This window comes from Rattus norvegicus, chromosome 20, assembly GCF_036323735.1.
Source record: "Rattus norvegicus strain BN/NHsdMcwi chromosome 20, GRCr8, whole genome shotgun sequence".
In the NCBI taxonomy this organism is placed as follows: Eukaryota; Metazoa; Chordata; class Mammalia; order Rodentia; family Muridae; genus Rattus; species Rattus norvegicus.
Window position 1 is genome coordinate 50,177,171 of NC_086038.1, and position 19,650 is coordinate 50,196,820.

A 19,650-nucleotide genomic window follows, 5' to 3' on the forward strand; every position below is an offset into this window, starting at 1 on the left:
GGCGATGACATAGGTTGGCACTCCTTACTTTAGATTCCTATTATTACTTTTTTTTTTTTTACACTACCTGTGGGTACGCTTTTTCATACTTGAAACTCTCAGAAGTGGAGGCTTTTTCCCTCTGAGATCCTGTGGGAGAACTGACTAAGGAAATGGATGAAGACCTACTCTGGGGAAAGGTGAGACTGTGGCCCTGGACTTCCTACCTGCATCCGCTCTGCTAACCCTTGCTTATTTAGAAGGGTAGCCCTATAAACACAACCCTCGGCAGACCTAGAGGTGAAGCGTGTTAGTGTTCAAAATATCAAACTACACTTTCTCAGATAATAGGTGAGGAATTTAAATACAAATTACCACTTCCTATTTCCCGATAATACTTAAATTCCTGCGTGTTGGGCAGTGGACTGTGTCAGGAAACTTGGCAAGGTTGAGTGGGTTTAGAAACCCTGGCGCCCACCTGAGGATGGTAGGAGTTTCCCTACTCCCAACCAGATCCTGGGTTGGGACGGGTGACCACAACTCCCCACGTAAGAACATGACCAGTGGTCACGTAGCACAGAACACAGAACTCCGTGTTAATTAATGAAGTATCTAGATGGGCTCTGAGGGTTCACCCAGTGAGCTTCCCTTCCTGGACAGTCCTTTCTACAAAAGGTATCTGGTCTCTGGCCCTCCCTGAGGAAAGCGTATGCACCATTTTCCAGGATGGACAGTGAATAAACAGTATAGGTAAGCATCAAGAACAGTCTTGGGGAGCATGGAGAAAGTCTATGGTGAACCTACTTCTCCCTTAGAAGGTCCCTCTGTGCTCCCAGACATTCACCCGCTGAGCTAAGCCAGAGTCACCCCTCCCCTCCAGCCTCACGGCAGATCCAAGGCCCCCTCCATTCCAAGTCCTCTGCCCAGTTGTCAGAACCCCAACTTCAACCTCAGCCTACATCGTTCCTCACCCAGGCTGGGGTCCCCATCTTAGGCTGTGTTTTCCCATCCCCTGAGCAATGTATCCACATTCCCAGCAAGCCCAGCACCTGATGATGGCGTAGGGTAAAATACAGTCTTATCGTCCTGCTTTTCGTCTGCCTGAGCAGAGCTCACACATCTCGGCAGAACTCAAAACTACACCTATGTATTTTCTTTTTCAAAGTAACTTCATTCTCAGATCCTGAGTTCGGAGTAAAGGCGCTGCGTTTGGCGTTCCCTTTTCCCTCCGTTGGGTATAAAATGTCCACTGAAGTCTCTTGGGGAATTTGGTCCCCAGCTGGGGGCGTCGTTTTGACTGACAGGTCGTGGAACCTTGAGTGGGCGTGGCCTGGCTGAAGGAAGTAAGTTACTGTAGGGTGGGCCTGCAGTTTATAGCCCAGCCTGGCATCCCACCTGTCTCTGTTTCCTGATCCACCCAGATGTGATCAAGCTCCTACTGCCAGACCTTCCTGGTCATGGATGACTGTGACGCCTTAAACCACAAACTCAAATGAATCCTCTTTCCTTCCAGGTTCTTCTTCCAGCTATGTGGTCACATGGATGAGAATAGTCATTAATTCATAGTTAACGAATCGGCCAAGAACAGGTCCGTGACTTGGGCTTATGCGCTGTTTCCGCCTCTTTGCAGTTATCCGATGACGGTCGCTATGTCTTGTTATCGATCTGGGAGGGATGTGATCCAGTGAATCGGCTGTGGTACTGTGACCTCCAGCAGGGATCCAATGGTATCAACGGTAAGTCATTTTCAGACCCATCGAATTACCCCAGGATAGTCCATTAAAAGGTGATTTTACCCTCTGCACTTACTTGTGGTAAGATCTCTTGTGCCCCGGGAGAAGCTGGAGTACTGGTCTGGAGCTGTTCAAAGTCATCCAGTTGTTAGGACGCAAACTGTCACAGGCAGGTTGCCACCGACCACTCAGGCGGAGGACACCGCGGGAGAAGCAGGGCTCTGGTACTCAGGAAGACACAGGTTTGGCGCCATGACAGACAGACACAGAACACTCAGGGTGGCTTGAATCTGCTGCGATTTTACCGAAATCCACTTCGTGGTTATACACAATGCTTGAACAGGAGCTAATTTTTTGACCCCTTGCCAGGGTACACTCAAACAATAACCAAGAAAAAGTTTAACAGTTTACATGAAGTTCAGAACAGAAAGCAAGGCAGGAAATAAATTTTCCTGAGAATCAGACTGGTGCCAGACGGTGGTCATAAACCTCATTTACCTCAATCTCTAAATATCATCTCTCGGATAACAACAGGACAGCCAACTGTAAGGAGTCTTTAGTCTTTTACTCTTTCTTAGCCAATATTCATGTAATTGTCTTTTTAAAGAAAGGATAGTTGCTTTTGATAATAGGCAAGCACGGGGACGTGATCTGGCCAAGCATTCTATAAAATTTAAAGAATAATATAATACTCTCTTTCCATCAATATTAACCCATCTGTCACCTTCTTCATCACATGTCCCTGTGTAGGGCAATGGTTCCGCGGTGGTCCTGTATCCTCTCATGCTGTTTCTACCTGAAGGAGGGGCCCACCACCTTCCTCTAATTAAATAATGTTCTCTTCCATGTAACTCCTTGATAGGAGTTCCTAAATGTTTGTATTTGTTTATAATTGACGGGACTCTCCCCTCTAATAGCTAGCACCTTACTTCTTTCACTATCTAGGAGGTCTGGATTTTCCACAGTTAATGCTTCTTCTTGTAAGTTATTGATCACATCTCTTAGAGTTTCCTTCTGTTTCTACTTAATTTTTGCGAGTGCTTTCAAAAGAGGCATGATCCATAAAGACCAAATCGGGTCTCGATGATCCTGTTAGTAGAGAAAGAAACAAAAGAGCAAATATGTAACTCCTGATCATACCGAAATCAGCTAGGCAGAAAGTGGAGGAGGAAGTGGCCAAGTGTCTCCAGGAGACCAAGGAAGTTCTGAGGAGCGCATATCTCTGGTCTGCTGATCACGATTGTTTCACGTCAGACAGGCGCCACTGGAGCTGGCCCAGCAGCAGGTGGTTAATATAAGGGCGAGTATTTACCAGAGTAACCGGTAATCATGCGATGACCCTTCCTGAGCTGTACACACAGGAGCAGCCTGATTGTGCTTTCTGAAGCTTCCCATGTCACCATAGTGAGCGCAGAACCAGCCCCTTAAAAGGGCAGTCACCAGGCAGGTAGCACAGGCCTTTAACCCCAGCACCGTGTGGGCAGAGGCAGGTGGATCTGTCAGTCTGAGGCCAGCGTGGGCTGACGGCCATCTCAAAGGTGCCCGTCATGCCCTCAGACATTAAAGCCTTTCAGCTCCATAACTTACTATGGTGACGTTTGACCAGCTGTGAAAATCTATCACGTACGCTGACGTCCAGATGAGGACACCAAACAGACTAGTTAGTGTAAAATAGCCCTTTCACATGGGCTTTCAGAATATACAATTTATATCTATAGTTTGTTTGCCTCGTTGATAGTCCCTAACATTCAGTTACAAAGATAATTCCTTCTGATTGGGAACTACATCATTCTGAACAAGGATTGTCATTCTGACTATCACAGAGCACGTTAGTAGGATGGTCAGTAATTTACTCTAGTGCTGTGTGCATATATATATATACACACACACCATACATACATATAATTTTATTTAAATATATTTATATAAAATATATTATATATTAACATATTGTGTATATTTAAATAAATATATATTATTTTATTTAAAAAGGTAGAGGCACCTATTTTGGTCTCAAAACTACAATCACCACCGTTCACCTTCTCTGTGAGGGAGAAGCCACAACTGGTAGTTATTCTGAGTCTCTGTATAGCCCAGCCCGTGCCTTTAGGTTGACCCCAAATGAAAACTGCTCCTGTCAGTGAGCTTGCACTTCTTAGGTGGTAGAAAAGGATTTGGGCTTCCCCTGGCTTATTAAAATTCCCAGTTACAATGTTGCTTTTTGAGAGAGAGAGAGAGAGAGAGAGAGAGAGAGAGAGAGAGAGAGAGAGAGAGAGCGCGCGAGCGAGCTAGCGCGAGCTGTTTGTATTTTCTGTTTATAACTTGGAGTCTTTACATTATTAAGCAGGCTTATGCTATTAAAAGATACTAGCTAGCAAATTTAAACACTCAGATTGCTTAGCTTCAAATCGGTAAGGCCGTCCCACCCACGTGTTAGCACACTGAGCCGCACCTGCTGCCAGAGAGCAGTGTCCATTTGCCAGGAGGATGCTTGTGGGTGTGTGTAGGGGAGACGCTGATGGGGTGGGGGAAGGGAGGTATATACAGGAGAATCCTACTGCAGGAGAGTCAGCTTATGGGATGTGGGGACCATTCAGGCAAGTGTGAGCTCAGTGAACCCGCAGGCTGATGCTGTTTCTCCTCCAGAGAGGCCTCACCTCTAAGCTTTTGGCTTTGCGGTTGTTGAGCGAGGATTACCTGTCCTGTGCTTTAATCGTGTCTACAGAATAGACACAGCCAGCAGAAACACCTGAGTTAGTGTGTTTGGTTAACTGGAGACCTTACCTGGCCAGGTCAGTAACCTTTGCTACAAGCTCATGGGACCCCACACAAAGAAGTGGAGCAAATGGGTCTGGTGTCCCTTATGTCCCAAGGTAACAGTTTGCATACGGTTACTGAGCTGGTCAGGTTGGAGGTCACTGAAAGAGGGTCATTGTTTCAGTCAGACTTCACAGGCAAGCTGACTTCAGGTGACCATCGGGGAGGGTGGATCTGAGGCTGAGGGCTGCTTACCAGTGAGCCTTCTGCAGTGACAGCTGCCAGTTCTTGGGCAGTGGGGGCCTGTTACTTTTTCAATTTATTTATTTATTATTATTAATTTCGAGGTTTATTTGTGTATATGTGTGTATGTATATATGTATGTAGTGTGTGTATATATGTGTGTGTATGGGTGTGTGTATGGGTACATGTGTGTATGGGTGTGTGTGTGCATGTGTATGGGTTTGTGTGTGTGTATGGTGTGTGTGTATGGGTGTGTGTATGGGTGTGTGTGTGTATGGGTGTGTGTATGTGTGTGTGTATGTGTGTGTGTATGGGTGTGTGTGTGCATGTGTATGGGTTTGTGTGTGTGTATGGTGTGTGTGTATGTGTGTATGTATGTGAGTGTGTGTGTGCGTGTGTATGGGTGTGTGTGTATCTGTGGGTGTGTGTATATGGTGTGTGTGTGTATGGGTGTGTGTATGGGTGTGTGTATGGGTGTGTGTATGTATGTGTGGGTGTGTGTATATGTGTGTGTGGGTGAGTGTGTATGGGTGTGTGTATGGGTGTGTGTATGTGTGTGTATGTGTGTGTGTATGGGTGTGTGTATATGTGTGTGTGTATGGGTGTGTGTATATGTGTGTGTGAGTGTGTATGGGTGTGTGTGTATGGGTGTGTGTGTATGGTGTGTGTATGTGTGTGTGTATGGGTGTGTGTGTATGGTGTGTGTATGGGTGTGTATGGGTGTGTATATATCTGTGGGTGTGTGTATGTATGTGTGGGTGTGTGTATGTGTGTGTGTATGTGTGTGTGTATGGGTGTGTGTATGTATGTGTGGGGGTGAGTGTGTATGGGTGTGTATGGGTGTGTGTGTACGTATGTGTGTGTATGGGTATGGGTGTGTGTGTGTGGGGGAGGAGTATGTATGGGTGTGTGTATGTGTGTGTATGGGTATGCCTGTGTATGGGTATGTGTGTGTATGGGTGTGTGTGGGGGGGTGAGTGTGTATGGGTGTGTATGGGTGTGTGTGTGTGTGTGTGTGTTTTGCCCGCATCTTCTCTGCTGAGCCCTCTCTCCACTCTCACTTTTCATAATTACCACTTCACTAGCTTTAGGTTTGTGAATAACAGAAACCACAGTGGTTGGGATTGGCCCTCGGCGCCACTCATTTTCATATGTAGGTTCAAAAGTCAGTTGCGTGGGACAGCGTTAGAGCATCCCGTGTGTTATCACTGGTTCACTGCGAGTCGGTCATATGGTCACAGCTATTTTAAGAAGCAAAGCAGTTGTCCCCTGATGTCCTGATAGGGATTCCAGGACCCCTGGCAGACAGCAGCATCCACAAGTCTGTTATAAACTGTCATAGTGTTCCCTTGGGAGCCCCACATCCGTCTGTGGGTTTCACATCCTTTCTGGACGTAATGAGAGGGGAGACGTATGGATACGTTGTAAACGGTTCCCGCTCTGCGTTATCTGTGGGCTATGAAGTCTAATGTTCATACAGATGCATTTTTTTTCTTTAGCATCTTCTAATCGGTCTGGCTGGCTGGATCAGGGGCTGTAGATCCCACAGCGGTTGAGGGTTAACTCTGAAGAGATTAAGTCAGCGTAGTTGCTAAAAAGGAGACACCACAGATGGGACTAACGGTCGTTAAGTTACTTGCATAGTTCATTTTAATTACAGCTGAGTACCTTGATGTGAAGGCTGTTTTTCCCTCTCGAGATACCTGTATCTGCAAATGGAAAAATAGTACCTGTTTCACAGAGAATTATAAAAAAACAGTGAAAATGCCCCGAAAGGGACTGAGCAGGGTTTGGGTCCCCAGCCTACAGAGGGCGCTCTCTTTTGTCCTTTTCCTCGACAGAAGTTGAGATTTGCAATCACAACATTTTGCTTTTAGATGACAGAACGGCAGGCTAAGGTCAGCTTTTTTTTCGCCATTTTTTTTCTTTGGTTGGTTGGTTGGTTGGTTTTTAATGTTACCCCCAGTACAGGTTTTGATTATTACTTTGTTTACTACAAAGCCAGAGCCATATCGGAAGAGTTCTCTGTGTGTGCCTCTGTGGTGACTGGTGGGAAGGGTCCATTGTGCAGGCTGATGTTAGGGATTGTGTCGAATTGGTAGGCGTGAATAACCTCCCTCCGGCTCTGGATCTGCTCCCTGTTGCTGTAAAATTATAAAAATGGTTGTCTTTTATCCCCACTATATCTAGCACCACAGTGCCCCAAGGTATCTGGTAGATATCTTGCCAGAAGCACACATCCCAATTCTGTGGCAGCTTAGTGTCTCCAGCTGCCCCACACTCTCTTAAACTTAAACCGACACATGAAAGAACACACAGCACAATAACCTCTGATCCAACTGATAAGATATAATTGCCCACCTAGACATACAAAGCCCTGTACACACCCATCCCTTAAGAACATTCATAACAACCTGTAAATACACAGAGCGGAATCTTAACGTCCGCCTCCATGTTCTCTCTGCGGCTTCTCCTCCAGTCTCCTCCTCTTCCCTCAAACTTTTCTCCCGCCCACCCTTCTTTCTCGTCCAATGGCAGGCCTCGTTCTATCTTGTCCCTGGCTTCACCTGTGTAATGACATCATCCCACAGCTCCCCACTTTCATCGCCCTACTTAAGAGAAGGGGTGGCCATGGCACTTAAATATACTGTCTACCTTGGATGTTGATGAGTTAGTCAAGGGTGTATATAGGTGACTAAAAATGACAGGAAATGTTAAAAGACCTCTTCTTCTCTGTTGAGGGGGATGTATTCCTTTCGGTAAGTTTAAAACCACTTTCTCTGGTTTTAACCTTTCCCCTTCAGAGGCAGAAAGAACTATTAGGATGTCTCAAATAAATTAATTCTTTATTAAGACACTACAGAGTTGGCTTCCTCGAGAAGCGAGGCGCTTAGCTGGTCATTTCCTCTGTGCACGCCAGCACTGGAGGCAACGGCAGTCTCTCTGAGAGATGTAGTTAACCTCATTTTTAAAGAGATGGAAGTGTTTCTTTGCTTCAGGAAAGCCATAAGAAGTTATATTTCAAGTTAATCTTCGCCCAGGAAACAAATCAGTCCCCAGCGAGAAGCAGGCTTTAGAACCAGCAACGGGGAGAGGTTGGGAATTGAATTCCGTTGGCCTCAGAGTGAACATACGAACCAAATGGGCAGCACCGAAGGGGTTAAGGAATTAAGCCAGGTCTCTTCTGAAAAAGTTATTTTCCTGTTGTTCTTCTCACTTGTAAGTAACAAAGAAGTATGTGCCCCATGGTGCATACTTTTCTCCCTTTTTTGCAAATCGCTCTGCAGCACAAAGGCCTCTTTTGGAAATGTCTGCAGGCGTGGAAGGCCCTGGCCCTTCAGCTGTTCTCTCGGCACCCAGCATAGTGATGTCTGCATTGATGTTTGCCCTGGAGTTATCTGTATTTTGATGCTGATTCCGCAGCCCTAAGGACTGCTGCCTAGTCAGGTGCTCAGGACTCAGGTGACTTCACCAGAACCTTCTCCCCACTGAATTTGTAAAATATAGGTGAGGGGCAGGTACAGGATAGAAGGAGGCCTGTCATTGGAGGAGAAGGAAGGATGGGCAGGAGAAAAGTTTGAAGGAAGAGGAGACAGAAATGGAGAGAGAGGAGACAAGAGAGTAGCCACAGCAGGGAGACCATGGAAGCTGACGTTAAGATTCCACTCTGTGTATTTATAGGTTGTTATTAATGGTCTTAAGGGATGAATGTGTACTGGGCTCTGTATGTTTAGCTGGGCAATTCTATCTTATCAGTTGGATCTAAGATTATTGTGTTGTGTGTTCTTTCATGTGGCAGTTTGAGTGTAGGAAAGTGTGCAGCGGCTGGAGACAGTGGGCCGCCATGGAGTTGGGATGTGTGTGTCTGTCATGGTGGCAACCTGCCTTGGGAACTAGATAGGCAGAGAGACTGCTGGCGGCTCAGAGAGAGGCCTTCCACAGTGCGATATGGGATGGAGCAGAGCGGGTGAGAGGCTTTGCTGATTCAGACATCTAGCAGATATCTCGGGGCGCTGTGGTGCTGGATCTAGTTGGGGTAAAAGACAGCATTTTATTTTGTATGTATTCACAACAACACTTTACCCCGTGTTCACTGATGCTTCTTCGCCAACTGTAGCAAATCCGCCTATGTGTGCTACAGCAAAGAACGGATAATGGAAACACAGTATATTTACCAGGTGGAATACTACGCAGCCGTGAAGAAAAATGCAGTCACCAAAGTGTGCAGAAAAATGGATGGGTTTTACTAACTGTGTAATATTCAGTGAGGGAGTTCACAGCATCTTAGAAAGGAAAAGAAAACATCTCACAGGGAACCTAGCCAGGAATATATGTACAGATTTCAACAATGATAAACACGGGTACAGTGTAACTTGTAGAAAAGACAGTGAGAAAGGCTAAATGTTAGGGGATGCTGTAATGGACACAAGTTCAAAAGAGGGTATGAAGCTGATTGTTTTTTAGTTCTAACCGTCGTGGATTTTGGGGGTTTGGCGGTAGGCAAGTGCATGTGAACATTTGCTAGCAAGACTGTGAGATCCACTGGGACGCTACAGTCCACAGCCGCTCAGTGGTTGTTCCTGCATAGAAGGTCATTGAGACCCAGACACCTCGGACCTGGATAGTTTCTGTGTGTGTGATGCTTGCTTTTAAATTCCAAGTCTGTTATCATACAGTCAATTTAATTTAAACAAGAACCCTTTTACGTTTTACTGCCGTTTTGACACATTCCACCACAGCTCCTTACCCTGACGAGCTGTATTACAGCCAGAGTCAGCTCTTCAGAACTTGGCGACGTGCCCACAGGCTTAGCTGAGGCTTTGGAGTTCAGCAGAGCCTGGTTATTCAAGTAGCTTTGCTCTCTTCTCTTCGGGCTCACCCCTCTTCGGGCTCACCCCTGTGTACCACAGAGCCAGAGGAGTTTCCTGTGTGTCTTGGGTCTGATCTGTACTCCAGTGATGTCGGGGGGGGGGGGGGCGAAATAAATATTTCATATCAGGAAATGCTTTATTGTCGGGGGTACATTTTAAAAATCTGACATTTTACCGGGCCAAGATTTAATGTCAACAAATGTCATAGTCCAAGAAACCAATGAAGCTTTCTGGTTATCTTCAAACGTTTGAGAGGCAGCTAATAACTTTACTTACATTGTTGTTCTAAGACACGAGGGATGTGTGCACACTTGTGTGCGTGCGCGTGCGTGTGAACTGTGTATGTGAACAACTTTCGGTTACCGTAGAGTAGGTCACCTACTGAGTACTTGTTTTGAGGGGAGCAATTTGCCACTTAAAAAGTTAAGTGTGATCTCGCCTCCTATGCAGAGTTTAGCCTCATGAAATAGAACGGTGAGGTCTCTGGTCTGGGAGTTTGCCTGATCATCGTGTATTCTGAGTAACCTCTGAATTGAAACTAAACGCTGTAAACACCGACACAGGGTTTTCCCGGTGCACTGTTGGCTGTGGCAGAAAGGGAACGTAAGTCGTGGAGGATAGAAATAGGATGAAAGCACAAATCCAGGGACAGAGACTGGCTTGTCCCAAATGATTGTGCTGGGCAAGGAGGTGGCTGGTGATACCTGTGCTCTTCTCCGTGATTGGTAGCTGAAACATCCAGTCATGGAAGGTCCAAGATGTCTACCAGGGATGCTTTACCCTGGCATTAGTGCAAGAGCTAGAGACAAGAAAGAATTTTCCCCAGATGCATGAGAGGCACTGACATTCAAGTGGAATCAACAGAGGTCTAGAACCTAAAGAATCTAAAGTGTGCCTGTGTTGGTTGTATTCGAAGGGGCAAGCATAAGGAAATACAGACCTCTGAAAGATCCAATCCAGGCCCAAGGGTCTCACAGACAAGGGTTTCAAAAGATATCAGCGTTGCACGGTGAGAGAATGTCACACAGAGGCATTTGCCAGCACGAGTAGAGTCAAGTCAGTAGGCACAGCAGACTGTAAACTGTGTTAAACACACTTTTGGGGGGGCAGTGGTGGTTAGGGTTTCTCTCTGTAGCCATGGCTGTCTTGAACTTGGAGATCTGCCTGTCTCTGCCCCCTCAGACAGAGTGCTTTGATTAAAGGTGTATATCACCACCGGTAGCTCTGGGATTAAACACACTTTTTTTTTTCTTTTTTTTTTTTTTTCGGAGCTGGGGACCGAACCCAGGGCCTTGCGCTTCCTAGGTAAGCGCTCTACCACTGAGCTAAATCCCCAGCCCCTAAACACACTTTAAAAACTAAATCACACTTTAAAAACTAAATCACAATTAAAACAATAACACAACCTTTGGTGTGTACATAAGAAACAAAGTCTGTCAACGGCCATCGGATTTAGGGAATGACTGAGACTTTAATGAGGCGAGCACGTGGCCATTGCTGTTATGAATTTAGCTACTCGTGAGAGGAAATTAAACACATTTAAGAGATATTCAGTGAAAAGGAACGGGAAGAAGTTCGTAAAGTGCAGCCTGCCACAAAGGGGGAAGATGTGAGTTATTGGACGTGAAGAACAAGCCTCTACAAATGACAGACTGCAGGTTGGAAGCAGCCATTTTGCAGAAGGCAGCTCAGAGAAGCTAACAGGTGAAGAATGGCTGCTGTCAGGCTATGTCCTGACAGTGATGCAACTGTCTCCGTAAATATCTAAAACCTATTACTCTAGATAAAGCACTGTGTTCATGAGCGCCTCCAGTGAGTTTCGTTTGAGTATTGTAATTCTGGGGACAGTGGCTAGCGGTCTGACCTCTGAGTTTAGGGAGCGCGTGAACACATACATACAAGTTAAAAATGGCCTCGCAACCGTTCACATGCGGTTGATTATCTAGTCTTTCTGTGGCGGGTGGGGCGAATGGCAGAATCCTGTCAGATGCACAGGCTTGAGGGTGTGTGCAGGTAATGACCCGAGATTCATACGTCATTCCCAGCGAGTTCAGAGTGTTCTTCAGTGATGTATAGAACATTCTTTAAGTCAAAGGCTGTTCTTGATACACTGAAAAGTATTAAAATAAGACTGGAAGGCTGGAGAGATGGCTCAGTTGTTGAGAGCACTGGCTGCTCTTTCTGAGGACCCAGAATTCTCAGCACCTACATGGCAGCTCACAAATATTTGTGACTTGAGTTCCAGGGAATCTGACACCCTCATTCAGACACACATGCAAGTGAAACACGGACACACAGACAAATCATCCAAAAGTAAACGAAAGACCAGATGTATTCTTTGAGCACAGTGAGTTTAGACGGATGTCAGTAATAACCAAAGACTGAACAGACCTCACCAGGGTTCTCTGAAAGACCTGAGTTGCAGAGGAATGTCTGTGGTGACGGTTTAAAGGCAGCTGTAAAAGGAGGCGGACGTCCGGCGTTTGTGCATGCTAAGGAAGGGAGAAAACGTGCACAGAGAACAGCGCCTGTGTGACGTGTCACGCTGCCCGCAAACCTTACCGTGCTGCATTTATCCATTGCCAGCGGCATTCGTTATCGTTTCGAAATATTGATCCTTCACACTTGGGGATGTCATGGTTTTATTTTGATGTTTCCTTCAAAAAAAGGTCTTAGTTGTTTTTGTTTTTTGTTTTTTTTCTCTTGTTTGTCTTCGTTTAGATCCCACATTCTGTGCTAGGTGCATTCCTAAGTGTTTTGTTAAGGGTGCCTCCACTATAAATGAAGCCCTTCTCACTTTGTTTTTGTTTTATATTTAGATTTTTATTTTTACTGCTAGTTTTATTGGTCTTAAATTATTTTTAAAAAATAATTTCACTGAATTTTTATTGTGGGGTAGATACCAACAGTCGCTTTAAAAATAGTTTTCATGTTTCCTGTGATTCTTAGTTGATGGTTGAGGAAATAAGGCTAAACCAGGGGGCAAAGGGATCACCCAAGGGCTGGAGAGATGGCTCAGCGGTTAAGAGCACTGACTGCTCTTCCAGAGGTCCTGAGTTCAAATCCCAGCAACCACATGGTGGCTCACAACCATCTATAATGGGATCTGATGCCCTCTTCTGGTGTGTCTGAAGACAGCTAGAGTGTACTCATATATACTAAATAAATAAATCTTAAAAAAAAAAAAAAAGAGATCACCCAAAGTCACACAGCTGAGCAGTGGGAGAGAGCAGGCTACTCATCAGATGTCTGACCACAGGACTGGCTCTCCTCCTGGGTTGGCATTGCACTTTGCCTGGTGTGTTTAACTGGACAACACGTCATGCAAAGATATCCTGTGGGTGCAACTATGACCTGAGTGTCGGGTACTTACAGAAGATAGTGGAGTAGGAACGAATTGTCCAGACTAAAATAGAAGTTTCCTGTGGAGTTGAAGGCAAGAAGTGTTTAGAGAACTCATGTATACATTTTCTAAGACAGCCACCGAGTGAGTCTCTGTGTCAGGCACATCATGAAGCAGGCGTCGTCCAGTGAGCTTTTTCCTCATTCAGGGTGCTACACAGGGAGCCATTTACAGAATGGTAGCAAATGCTGTGAAGAGTTTTATTGATGGCCACCGCGTACCACATCCTAGGAATGAAGGACTGGAGAACGCTGTTACTTCACTCAGTAGCTTTTATTTGTAAGTTTAAAATGGCTGCAGGCTGAGCATGAAGAGGCCAGCAAACCGATAATACACACTCCACTCTAACACCGAGTTAGAAGTGGCTGGCCATCGGACAGTGGGCCAGGTAGAGGACACTGCCTGTGGCTTGCGGAGCACCACTAGAGTTCAGCAGGGGAGGCCAGAGTTTGAGTGTGTCAAGTTGAGAAAGGACTCTTTTATGGTGTGGGAGCTTAATTCGGAGTGTAATGGGAAGAAGGGCCTGGAAGGTTCAGAGGCACCATCGTGGACCAGGTTGGTGGGTTAAGACGTTGCGCTGCCTGGAATAGAGTATACCAAGAATGGTCATGGGAAAACCAGGCAGAAAGCTTTGCACCAGGACTTCTGAGATGTGAGCGGGCTGCTGCCTTGCTGACTTTGTAGCATCTCTGACCTCTGCCACTAGATGGCCTCACCTCCTAAGTCATGGCACCCAAAACTCGCCGTAGACCTTCCAAAGGCTGCTTGGATTTAGAGGGTCTGTTGCCCCCACCCCAGCCCCGGTTGAGGGCCACTGCTGTAGACCAGACTTAGGGATGTTGTAGGGCGGCAGGAAGAATGGGAAAGTCAGGCTTTGATTTGAGACTTGCTCAGGTAGAAGAAGATCTAACAGGTGTGTGGAGCGGTAGGGCAGGAGACGAGGTCCTTCAGTCTCCCTTTAGCGCTGGGGTTTTTCGATGGCTCCTTGGCACCTACCCACAGCTAGCCCTTGTTCTTCCGTGTGTGCTGGATCTCCCAGTACCATCTGTCCGCGCTGTAGACTTTGTCGAAAGAAAAGAGCCTCTCCCCTCCCTGCGTGGAGACCTACATCGTCCCCTCAGCCTCAGAGATGACAGAAGTGCTTGCTTTCTTCCCAGGGATCCTGAAGTGGGTAAAACTGATAGACAACTTTGAAGGGGAGTACGATTACATAACCAACGAGGGTACGGTGTTCACCTTCAAGACCAACCGCAACTCCCCCAATTACCGGCTGATCAACATCGACTTCACGGACCCCGACGAGTCCAAGTGGAAAGTTCTCGTTCCGGAGCACGAGAAAGATGTCTTAGGTGAGTGAGGCAGGCAGCTGCTTGGGAACTGCTCTTGAGAACCTTGAAAGGTCGGTCCCTCGCGGTCTGCTGACCTGTTACTCTGTAAAGAGCCTGTGGCTTGTGATTGTTAGGACGGCCGTGCCTAAGCAGCGTATGCTGCCTGGCTAAAGGACTGACAGTTCTTAGCTTTGCACTTTTGGGTCACCTTCGCCGTTTGTGTTTACCTGTTGTAGATGTGAGGGTGGGACTTCCAGTCAACTTGCTGGAAAAGAGAATAGACGGCCCTCTTCTTAATCAAAAGCTGCCATGGGCACTTACTCATCTTATCAAAAATAATATGCCGACCTATAAATGAATGTATGAAAACTGAATTTATCTAGAAGGCCCACTAGTATTTTACTGGGTTTTTACACAAAAGAGGATTCAGTCACCACTTCCGACCAACGAAGAGTTTGCTTGCTGGAAGTGAGCTTCTGTGGTAAGTTTAGTGAGGAAGTCTCAGCCCATTTAGAAATGTATCATATATGGTGGAGAATTGCACCCAGGCTAGAGATTAGCTTCTTCTCAGAGAAGGCATTCCTGCTGTGTTCTCCAGTGCACTCCTGCACTCCTGCAGTGTGTTCTCCAGTGCACTCAGGCACTCCTGCAGTGTGTTCTCCAGTGCACTCAGGCACTCCCGCAGTGTGTTCTCCAGTGCACTCAGGGACTCCCTCAGTGTGTTCTCCAGTGCACTCCTGCACTCCTGCAGTGTGTTCTCCAGTGAACTCCTGCACTCCCGCAGTGTGTTCTCCAGTGTACTCAGGCACTCCTGCAGTGTGTTCTCCAGTGCACTCCTGCAGTGTGTTCTCCAGTGCACTCCTGCACTCCTGCAGTGTGTTCTCCAGTGCATTAAGGCACTCCCACAGTGTGTTCTCCAGTGCACTCAGGCACTCCTGCAGTGTGTTCTCCAGTGCATTAAGGCACTCCCACAGTGTGTTCTCCAGTGCACTCAGGCACTCCTGCAGTGTGTTCTCCAGTGCACTCCTGCACTCCCGCAATGTGTTCTCCAGTGCACTCCTGCACTCCTGCAGTGTGTTCTCCAGTGCATTCCTGCACTCCTGCAGTGTGTTCTCCAGTGCATTCCTGCACTCCTGCAGTGTGTTTTCCAGTGCACTCCTGCACTCCCGCAGTGTGTTCTCCAGTGCACTCAGGCACTCCTGCAGTGTGTTCTCCAGTGAGTGCACTCAGGCACTCCTGCAGTGTGTTCTCCAGTGCATTAAGGCACTCCCACAGTGTGTTCTCCAGTGCATTAATAGGCATATGCGATCAGCCATGGAGATCCAGGTTCACATCTGGACGTGTAAGGAACCCTTTCTTCTGTCCACTGTGCTTTGCAGGGATTTAAGTCTGGTATTGCTACAGTGGACAGCAGAGAGCTGGTCTCAGGGTCAGAACTTCCCATGGGCATTTCCCACTGTGTCTTTTCTACAGTTTGATGTTTGGGGTTTACTTGGTCTTCTCCCCAGCCCGGGGCATTTGGCTGTGTTTCGTCTTGTGTTAAGATCCCTGCTTTCAGACCCCATGCCAGGATCAGATAAACCCCATGACGGCCCTACCTGTTCTTCCCTGGAAAACCCACACTGCGGCTCCAGGGCCCAGCCTGGCACAGGCTTTGCACTAAGGTTACAGCTGGTCCTGTCCCCAAGATCCCTGTGTAGCCTTGGCCGCAGCTGTGGTCGAGTAGTTCTTTGTCTACCAGTGCTCCTCACGTTGGGAAAACTCACAGCACACCAGGAGTGCCTTCCTGTCTTCCACAAGGCTGCCCCCCTCGCTCTTAAGTTGTAGAGCAGATGCTGGACCATTTCATTTCCTTGAACGACCTCCGGTCAAGACCCTTCCAGAGTCACTTTGAGCGCCTGCTGACTTCTGTCCACACTGAGGCAGAACTATCCCCACGAGGTGGGTGCAGGCAGGAGCACTGCCAAGGTCCCACGCTTGGTCGTACTCCATGGTATTGACACATCTTGGTGTGTCTGAAGGAAACTGTGTAAGCCTGAGTCTTTAAGATACCCTGGTGATTTTAGGCCCAGCTTGGGTTGGAGTGGTGATTCTTGTAGAAGGAGCCATCATGGACGCTGTCGGTGTTTCCAAGCCCTCTGAGTTTTCTACCATTTAAAGTAAAAGGAAGACTGTGAAATGTACTGTAAGCAACATCCTATGTCATTTACGGACAATCCAAATTAAGAGCTGGCAGTTGAGGGTGCCAGTTTCCTTCTCAAAAGCTGTGGCTCTGTAGACTGAGAAGGGAGGTGTCAGTATTCTTACACTCCTCACTTCAAAAGAAGCAGAGTTTGCAGGACATCGTCAGGGCAGAGTGTACTGTTGCAGGACGCTGTCAGCACAGAATGCACTGTTGCAGGACACTGTCAGCGCAGAATGCACTGTTGCAGGACACCGTCAGGGCAGAATACACTGTTGCAGGACACTGTCAGCGCAGAATGCACTGTTGCAGGACACCGTCAGGGCAGAATGCACTGTTGCAGGACGCTGTCAGCACAGAATGCACGGTTGCAGGACACTGTCAGGGCAGAATACACTGTTGCAGGACACTGTCAGCACGGAATGCACTGTTGCAGGACACTGTCAGGGCAGAATGCACTGTTGCAGGACACTGTCAGGGCAGAATGCACTGTTGCAGGACGCTGTCAGCACAGAATGCACTATTGCAGGACACTGTCAGCGCAGAATGCACTGTTGCAGGACACCGTCAGGGCAGAGTGTACTGTTGCAGGACGCTGTCAGCGCAGAATGCACTGTTGCAGGGTACCATCAGCACAGAATGCACTGTTGCAGGACACTGTCAGCGCAGAATGCACTGTTGCAGGACACCGTCAGGGCAGAGTGTACTGTTGCAGGACACTGTCAGCACAGAATGCACTGTTGCAGGGTACCATCAGCACAGAATGCACTGTTGCAGGACACTGTCAGCACAGAATGCACTGTTGCAGGGTACCATCAGCACAGAATGCACTGTTGTAGGACACGGTCAGCACAGAATGCACTGTTGCAGGACGCTGTCAGCACAGAATGCACTGTTGCAGGACACTGTCAGCACAGAATGCACTGTTGCAGGACACTGTCAGAGCACAGAATGCACTGTTGCAGGACACCGTCAGCGCAGAATGCACTGTTGCAGGACACTGTCAGCACAGAATGCACTGTTGCAGGACACTGTCAGGGCAGAATGCACTGTTGCAGGACACTGTCAGGGCAGAATGCACTGTTAGTCAGCGCAGAATGCACTATTGTACCTACAATCTAGAGGCGACTCAAAGGACAGCTACGGAGTCAGCTGTCATTTATGATACTCCCCAGGTCTCCTGTCCCTTTCTTACTTGATCCAGTTTATAATCAGATGCACTCATGGTTAATGCAGCTGGGTTGTTCCCTGACAGCCGGGACCTGCCCCATGTCCACCCCGTGCTTCGTTCTCTCTTTAGGACAGTAAGTCACATGAACACATGAGCTACGTTGCTGGACCGAGCCACTCCTGAGCGAGTTACCTGTGGGTGTTATGAATTCTTAGTATCTTTGCTTACGGAGAAGTCCGTGTGGTAATCAAGGCTACCCAAGATGGATGCCCTGTGATCCTCACAGTGGCCGGCGTCCCGAGGTTCTCGTGACAAGTGTCGCATTCTGAGTGTGGGTTTCCGGTTTCTTGGGTCGTGAAAGTCAGCACTCTGAGGAGCGCCATCACAGAACCCGAGGGGAGCTTGTCCTCCCGACACGTCTGAGGCGTGGTTTGCTGCGCTGCCGTTACATCCCTCCCTCCTGGTGCCCTGTCCCTGCTTCGGGCTGGCTTCTGTGTCTGCCATTCTGTGTCCTCCTTCCCCATGTCAGACACATGGTCTGGGCTCTCTGAGAGAGGCTCATTCAGGAAACCCCAGATTCCTGCAGTGACATTCTCTGTGTAACCTGCAAGCCAAGGAAAACCTTTCTTTCCTAAGGTGCTTTTAGTCACTGCATTTATCACAGCAAGCTAGGACACCCTGTTAAACTAAGTCCTGGCAGGTTGCGAGATGTCTCTTTACTTTCCTGCCGGGCTTCGTGCCCAGTGTTCCTCCGGGCGTGTATATCGACACTCATTCTTCCTTCCCGCCAGCCTTCTGCAGACTCCTCTGTTTCATATACAGGATGTCAGATGCACCGTCTTATATACTGCCGTCCTTACATACATTAACCTTCTGTTCAACTGCCTCCCTGGCAGTAGCTAACTAAGCTCCCTCCTCCCCACAACTCACCAAATGCCCCAAGGCAGGCAGACCCCCACCAGCATCACTGTCTTCCAAAACTAAATGGATCTCCTTGTCAATACAGGATTCCTTTCTGTCCCTCCTGATCTTCCCACATCGACACCCGCATTGCTGGGTCCTCCTTTCTCTCTTCACTGTGACCTTCATTCCTCGAGTCACCTCCTATTCTTGTAAAAATATTTGATCTCAGGGCTGGAGAGATGGCAGAGCGGTTAAGAGCATTGGCTGCTCTTCCAGAGGTCCTGAGTTCAATTCCCAGCAACCACATGGTGGCTTAGAACCATCTGTAATGCGATCCGATGCCCTCTTCTGGCACACAGGTGTACATGCAGATAGAGCACTCATGCATAAAATAAAATTAAAAATGTATATATACTTAATCTCCCTCAGGCCTTGTACCTCACCTTTGATCATTCAGTTCCCACATAGATGACACAAAACCTTTATAATAAGCCTTAATCAGCACTAGAGCAAGGCAGATATCGACCCTCTGTGCTGTTAGAATCTATTTTCCTATCGATAACCCCAAGCTATTATTTTTTTTGTTGTTGTTGTTCTTTTTTTCGGAGCTGGGGACCGAACCCAGGGCCTTGTGCTTCCTAGGCAAGCGCTCTACCACTGAGCTAAATCCCCAACCCCACCCCAAGCTATTATTTACTGTGTTCCATCCAGGCTGCTCTTAGCTCCAAGAGGCCAGCCTTCGTGACCGTGATTTTAAGATTCTTACCGCATGGCATATTCTCCTCTTTCTGCCTTCCTCTCCCTCCCCATGGTTTCATCAGACCCCAAGACAGAGAACTCCAAGCCCCATCTATATCTCTTCTGCCCAGCTATCGGCCGTAGGCGTCTTTATTTAACCAACGGTTAACAATAGCTAAGAAGCAAGGTCACATTGTGTGTGCGGATTCTCTCGTTCTTGGGAGCCAGTATTTATCATTACAGTATCTATCAGAAAGATCAAACTCAACACACACTAACAGCTTGTCTCCTGGAAGCCCTCCTCAGCCCACTGCTACACCCCTGTACTCGAGACCTCTCACC

The 19,650-nt window shown here is 47.5% G+C and overlaps 1 protein-coding gene across 1 annotated transcript in view; it reads left to right on the forward strand.

Annotated features, from left to right (window-relative positions):
- The window catches only part of Prep (prolyl endopeptidase), a 96,962-nt gene that overhangs the window by 38,583 nt on the left and 38,729 nt on the right, over window positions 1-19,650 (forward strand). The window contains exons 7-8 of the mRNA NM_031324.2: window positions 1,610-1,715; window positions 14,144-14,335. Coding sequence (NP_112614.2) covers window positions 1,610-1,715; window positions 14,144-14,335 — 298 coding nt within the window. The remainder of the gene's footprint in view (window positions 1-1,609; window positions 1,716-14,143; window positions 14,336-19,650) is intronic.